The 7,500-nt window shown below is 36.2% G+C and overlaps 1 protein-coding gene across 4 annotated transcripts in view; it reads right to left on the bottom strand.

Annotated features, from left to right (window-relative positions):
- LOC144976691 (1,25-dihydroxyvitamin D(3) 24-hydroxylase, mitochondrial-like) overlaps positions 1 to 7,500 on the bottom strand; it is a 234,926-nt gene that overhangs the window by 411 nt on the left and 227,015 nt on the right. For all 4 annotated transcript variants that reach the window (XM_078921034.1, XM_078921033.1, XM_078921035.1 and 1 more), the window contains exons 5-11: positions 7,143 to 7,339; positions 6,089 to 6,289; positions 5,489 to 5,664; positions 4,625 to 4,870; positions 3,852 to 4,014; positions 3,428 to 3,471; positions 1 to 2,724 (exon numbers count right to left, since the gene is read on the bottom strand). The exon at positions 1 to 2,724 is cut by the window's left edge and continues 411 nt beyond it. In XM_078921034.1, coding sequence (XP_078777160.1) covers positions 2,614 to 2,724; positions 3,428 to 3,471; positions 3,852 to 4,014; positions 4,625 to 4,870; positions 5,489 to 5,664; positions 6,089 to 6,289; positions 7,143 to 7,339 — 1,138 coding nt within the window. In that variant the 3' untranslated portion in view covers positions 1 to 2,613. The remainder of the gene's footprint in view (positions 2,725 to 3,427; positions 3,472 to 3,851; positions 4,015 to 4,624; positions 4,871 to 5,488; positions 5,665 to 6,088; positions 6,290 to 7,142; positions 7,340 to 7,500) is intronic.

Raw genomic sequence — 7,500 nt, 5'->3', positions numbered from 1 at the left:
GATAAATGGAGAGAGTGATAGTCTAGTTATATAACAAGCTGACATTTTCAATTCAATTAAAATGCTTTGCCTTCGCTTGTCTTAATTTTAACGAATTTCTTGTTTTATGAATAGTTTTGGATGAGAATGGTGTGTAATAATGCGATAAAATCACGTTCATTGGGTTAAAAACACTTGAGCTTTAGTCCTATATTGCCAAATGCCAATATCTGCCCAGTGTTTTGTTTTTGTTTCTAAGGATTTTATGGCGCTTGCAACACATTTAGGTTATATCAGTGCCAGTAAGAAGGAAGAAAATGGGATAGTAGAAAGTTCTAAAATTACAATTAAAGCACCCAAGAAAAAGTAAGACATAGGGAAACTGGGAACAAATATGGATCAAATGTAGATTCCAAGAGCATATCACCAATGTACTTAGATTGAGAATAGACATATAAGTCTCATCCGGACACAAGCACAAAATCCAACAAAGAGGAATACACTCAAATGCTTACATTATACATTCAAAATAAAATATAATAATAAATAGTCTGCCCAATATGATTGTTTATTGGAATTGTAATATTCCTTTAATATAACATAGAGATTTTATTTGTAAAAATATTTTTAGGCTTTAGAATAACCGTGATACTGGTGGAAGTATTGTTGGTAATGGTGATTAGGGATTGTAATGAGAATGCCGACGGCCACGACCTTGATGAAGATAATGAGGGTGATGATTATAATGATGATAATAATGATAATGATGATGATGATGATGATGATGATGATGATGATGATGATGATGATGATGATGATGACAATGATGACGAATCATTGTGACGAAAAACATAATGATGTTGACAACGATACGAATAATTCTCTGCTACAGATAATGATGGAAATTATGAATGATAATAACAATATCAATCAAGAACGACACAACAACATGTAGACTATACATAGAATAATTTGGCAATACATAAACATAAACATAAACGTAGTCATTATGTACAAGAGGTGATCATTTACCCATCTGGCAATTCATTTTATACAACATAAATACAATGTAATAAATCAACCACTGTAACATAAATGAAGTAATGGATTGATGACTAAGACGCAAGTAATAAATAACAATCCACAGTCTTGTTGAAAGTTATGCATATAATTATCATTAATTTATAACAAACCCACCCGACAAAATGGTGCCAAATTCAACTTAAATCCAACCCAAATACATACTATTTATTAGCATGTTCCAATATTTTGGCAACAAAAAAAAAACTGCATTCAGTTTATCAACAATGAAAACAAATGATATAAAATAGTTATAAATTATACATAGGTATAACAAACACCCTGTCAGTAATATTGCAGTCAAAATGTTGTCCACATTTTGAAGTTTAACGGGCGGCATAAGTACATAATAATTGTTAATTGTAACGAAATCATGGTTTTGTGTGTGCTATAATCTCGGCTGCTCATGGAGCTGCACACACACAACAACAACAAAACCAAAGGGTTAGGTGTCCTTAAAAATACTGAAACGTCGTCTTGAAGAAGACTCTTAGATTACATTGTTAATGCAAATAAAAACAAAGTTTTCTCGACACACTACGCATGAAGTTGCAGCAGTAAACATTAGATTAGATGTGTTCTTCAATAGGAGACATTGCTGTATTTGAACTCGCTTCCGTGAATCGTATTGTTATCTATAACAATAAAGACATAAATACATTACTAAAATCTAGATAGACGACAGAGATATTTTGTAAGCCTTCTCTCTAGACATTGTGTAGGTCTTCTCTGTAGAATACCTACAAAATATCTCTGTCGGCTATCTGGATTTTAGTAATCTTTTATGTCTTTATTGTTTTGTTGTTGTTGTTGTTGGCTGAAGAAGTGTTTTGAGCCCGAAACGTTCCCTGTTTAGAATTTTGTTATTGTTTGAAGCTGTTATGTTCATCTTTGTTTATTACTCTTTACAGTCCACTAGCAGCCTAGTATCCCGTTTTTGTATATAAATTTTTTTTTTAATTGTCCAGAACAACAAATAAAAATTGAAGTGTAGTTCCAAAAAACGTATCTCAGAAATTAGTCAGGGAAGAAGAGTCAATCACAGAAACGAAACTGTCCTTGAAGTACAAAAACGATGATCATTTCCAGGGGGTGAATCTCGAAATAATTTGATGTTTGAGTTGAACGTCTTGAAAACACAACATTGAGTCGAAGGCCAATGATTTCGTGTTGAGTCCATTCATTTGAGGTAACCAACAACGTTTAAAGAAGACTCCAACATATATTTATTATTATACACGCGTAAATCACTTGTTTGTTTTTGTATGATGATAATAATAATAACAACAACGACAATAATAATAATAATAATAATAATAATAATAATAATAATAATAATAATAATAATAATAATAATAATAATAATAATAATAATAATAATAATAATAATAATAATAATAATAATAATAATAATAATAATAATAATAATAATAATAATAATAATAATAATAATAATAATACCAATAACAATGGTGGACACGTTAAACTATTTCTAATGGTATAGAAAAGACCCTCTAGTCCAGCAGTATGTTAGATGGTTACTATTTCAGTTGCTTATCTTTCAATAAACATGACCGGAAGTTCGGGACCCGGCGTGAATTGAGTCCTGGCGTGGGGCTTGATATCAAAACTGTCGCTTTTTCGTAACTTGAATCGTTGTAAAATCTGAAGATGGAAAAACAAAGACCATTTTCAGAAGATGGAAAAACAGAGACCATTTTCAGAAGATGGAAAAACAAAGACCATTTTCAGAAGATGGAAAAACAGAGACCATTTTCAGAAGATGGAAAAACAAAGACCATTTTCAGAAGATGGAAAAACAGAAACCATTTTCATAAGAAGAAAAAATGAGTGGAGCAGGCATTGAGTATGATGATAAAAGCAAAAGATGAAGTGAGTGGAAAAGTGCCAAGGAAATCTAGAGAATAAAAACTTTGCCGTTTTTTTAGATGTAAAAAATGAATATTTGGCTTGTAACAGCATTGTGTCGTAATCTGAACCCCTCCCCCCCCCCCCCAAAAAAAAAAATAAAAATAAAAAAGATTGGCCACTAAAGTCGTCCTTCAAATATCGATTAATGAAAGTGACTCTCATTTTGACATAAAACTCTCAAACCTGGGACTTCGCAAAGTCTCATCAGGTTTGGATTGTTTTTGACAAGATGAGGGTCATTTTAATCGATTTACATTTCAAGCACGATTTTCCTGGCCCAAAAAATGTTAATGTATTTTTTTTCAGAGTAGGCCAAGAGTGTGTAAGACGAAAATCTAAAATACGTCATGTTATGAGTGGCTGCTAGTTTGTTTTTGTATTATATTGCGCTATATATATATATACGTTGACACGTTTTAACCTTCAATAAACCTACCTGAATAATTGTTAGATAAATTTCCGCCTCAGCCACTCGTCGTCCTGGAATGCAATATAAAGAAAGCAGTTAAAATATATCACTAAACGACATTGATACTACTATGCTACTACTACTGCTACTACTACTACTACTACTACTACTACTACTACTACTACTACTACTACTACTACTACTACTACTACTACTACTACTACTACTACTACTACTACTACTACTACTACTAATACTACTACTTCTACTAAACCACCATTATGACCACCATCACCACCGACATATCATCATCATATCATCATCATCAAAGGCAACAACAACGACAACAACTACAACAACAACAACAACAACAACAACACGTGCAACACCACTAAGGCTAATAATACCACAAATAACAACACTAACGATAATTATAGAAACATTTACTCACCAATACACGCACGAGCACCTACACCAAAGGGCAGGACAGCACAAGGGTGAGCAGCGTTTGCTTCTGCCTCGCCCCTCATCCACCTATCTGGATTAAAGACATCTGGTTCGGGGAACATCTTTGGGTCTCTGGCCGTCACGTATAAATTTATCATGATGATGGTCTGGAAAGATGGAGAGTCAGAGGAGTGCAAGAGTCAGGATCAAACTTCAATTCAATTTGGATTCCAACATTTAAAAAAAAAATTAACAACAACCAAAAAAAAAAAAAAACCCAAACAAAACAGATGCACATATCTGTCTACTCTGGAAAAACAAATCATTAAAACTTTGAACAGAAAACTTCAAAACTACTTCAAAATTCCTCGATTAAAATAACCATCATCTAGGCTAAAACATATATAAAACAGTATATACCTTCTTCTTCTTCTTCTTCTTCTTCTTCTTCTTCTTCTTCTTCTTCTTCTTCTTCTTAATGTGCCCAAAGCGCTTTAAATGGGGTCCCTGACCAACAGCAACATCTAACATGTAGAACGAGACATGACGCCTGTTAGGCGATATTACATTTTTTTTTACCGATAAAGACAACGCTGTTAACGGCCAGGTACTCATTTTAAACCTGATTACGGTGAAAGAAAGTGAGTAAAGAGCCTTTTCTAAGGGCTCAACTATGCGCCGAGTGAGGCTAGAACTCAGGACCTTCCGATCTGAAAGCGAGTGTCATACCACTAGACCACATAGAGGCACAAATGAAAGCCGTAGAGTCTGACTTACATTTTTGGGAATGTAGTATCCACCTAGCGACGTGTCCTGTGTAGTCTCCCTGGCATTAATGGGGATAGGGGGGAAGAGGCGGAGCGTTTCCTTCACGCAGGCCTTGAGGTAGGGCATGTTGTTGAGGTCGTTCTGGTCGGCCATTCGGTGGCTTCCTAGAACTCCCTCGATCTCTGCAAGGAGCTTATCCTGGACTTGTTCGTTTTTGGACAGGAGGTATAGGAGGAAGGCGACAGAGTTGGCCGTCTGGGGAGAGAAAGAGAGAGCAAAGGATGGGTGGATGAATAAATAAATAACTAAACAAATAAATAAATAAATGAATAAATAGATAAATAGATAGATAAATAGATAAATAAATAAATAAATAAATAAACATCTCATTTGTGTCCCATCGCCTGACTCCGGTATTATGTCTTGATTAACCAGATGACTAAAAATAAATTTTAGAGCGAAAGAAAAAAAAAACTTGAGCTTTTATATAGCGCAGTATCCACTAAATATACTCAAGGGGTGCCTAGCAAACAACAACCCTTAACATGTAGAACGAGACATGACGCCTGTCAGGCGATATTACATTTATTTTTTGCGGACAGAGACATGACAACGCTGTTAACGACCAGGTACTCATTTTACACTGAGTAGGGTGAGAGAATGTGAGTAAAGAGCTTTTTCCAAGGAAAATAAAAAGTATGCGACGGTCAGACGTGTCTCGAATCCTGGACCTCCCCCATCCAAAGGCGCGAGTCATACTCAACTATGCGCCGAGCGAGGCTCGAACCCAAGTATCTTCCGCTCCGAAAAAGAGTGCCATACTACAAGACCACATAGCCGCAAGGATGATATGGAACAGTGTGAAATTCTTACCGTGTCAATGCCGGCCATGAAGATTTCAATGATGTTGTCCAGCGTTTCCTTCCGAGACAGTTGATGTGTGCCCATCACATACTTGAGGAAGTCAACGTGCTCTCCGTCAACAGGGGGAGTTCCCGTCTCCAGCTCCCTGGCCACCTCGTCCATTCGCATACTGATCTGCTCTTCAGCTGTTGAGATATAAAAGAATTGATTTAGAATCGTGATACTGCTGTTGTTGTTGTTGTTGTTGTTGATGCTGCTGCTGCTGCTGCTGCTGCTGATGATGATGATGATGATGATGATGATGATGATGATAATGATGATGATGAAGATATATGATTATTATTATTATTAATTATTATTATTATTATTATTATTATTATTATTATTATTATTATTATTATTATTATTGTGATGATGATTATGACGATGTAAATACGAATGATGATGATGATGATGATGATGATGATGATGATGATGATATATGATGATGATGATGATGATGATGATGATGATGATGATGATGATGATGATGATGATGATGATGAAGATGATAAGGATGGCGAATACCTTAATAAAAATCATCTATCTACCAAACTAATGATATCTTACCAAATTCACATATCTTATCCCAAGCTTCCACGTGCCTCTTCCACACCCGCGTCCCCAAAAACTTGTGGAGCCTGGCGTAGATCATGAGCTCATGGCCTGTCTGAAACATGGTGGCGATGGACTGGATGAATTCCGCCGTCCTTGGGGGAGCGTCTTTGTCGAGACAGCCCATGCGTTTGTTTAATACTATATACAACATACCTGAAAATAAAAATTAAAAGGATCAATAATTTCCGTATGCGGTCAAGATAAAGGCCGAACAATAATAATAATAATAATATCATATCTGCGGTGTTCTGGGAAAACGTGTATTTAGAATTTTGGCCAGAAAACTCGTCCTCAAATATCGATCGATTTAAAATTAGCGTGGGACAGCGTGGGTCAGCGGTACGTCTTTGCTTCGTACCCGAAAGGTACCGAGTTCGACTACCCGCCGCGTTGTGTGGCCTTGAGCAAGTCACCTAGCCTTAGCTCACTTTGCGGCGCTGCACTGCGGCTGGCGCCTGGGTTATTCCAGTCTTCCCTTGGAATAGACCCTAAAGAAAAAATTCCCCTTAGGGATGAATAAAGGGAATTTATTATTTATTTATTATCGAGACTCCATTTACTACGAAGACCATTGCTCAAAAATTGTCCCAAGATCGCACAAATTACTGATTGCACTCTGGTCTTACTCAACACTAAGATGCGCGGCTATGTGGTCTAGTGGTATGACACTCGCTTTCGGGTCGGAAGGTCTTGGGTTAGAACCTCGCTCGACGTATAGTTGATTGAGTCCTTGGACAAGAGTATTTGTTCAAATTCTCTCACCGTATTCAGGTGTAAAATGAGTACTTGGCCGTTAGCAGCGTTGTCTCTGTCCGAAAAAAAATTGTAATATCGCCTAACAGGCATCATGTCTTGTCTTATATGTTAAGTGTTGCTGTTAGCCAAGGACCCCCTGTAAAGCTCTTTGAGCACGTTTAGTGGATATTGCTCTATATAAAATCTTAATTTTTTTTTGGAATATCTTCTATTTTATTGGAAAAAATAAAAGATTTGTGACTTGACTTACTCTCCATGGTTAAGTTCCCCAGCTCGTGTAACAAACGTGGTACCATGTTCTCTTGGCCATGCTCGTCCCGCAGGTAAGCTATCCTGTTGCACATATCACTGATCACGTGATTCATGCCATCCATGTAGTCGCACACAGCTTTCGGACGCAGCTTAGACACGAACGTGCTTCTACTTCTTCTCCAATATTCTCTCTCACTGAAATAGAAAAAATGAATTTTTAAAAAATATTATCGATGATATGCGTTTGAAAAATAAAAATAAAATGAAAATTCCCTTTATTCATCCCATAGGGAAATTTGTCCTTGGGGTCTATAGATAGAACGAAGATGACGTCACTCAGGTCTTTGTTATTGTTT

Source organism: Berghia stephanieae, chromosome 7 (genome assembly GCF_034508935.2).
Source record: "Berghia stephanieae isolate SIO BIC M18660-M18661 chromosome 7, UCSD_Bste_1.3, whole genome shotgun sequence".
Lineage (NCBI taxonomy): Eukaryota > Metazoa > Mollusca > Gastropoda > Nudibranchia > Aeolidiidae > Berghia > Berghia stephanieae.
This window is presented reverse-complemented; position numbering and strand designations above follow the sequence as displayed.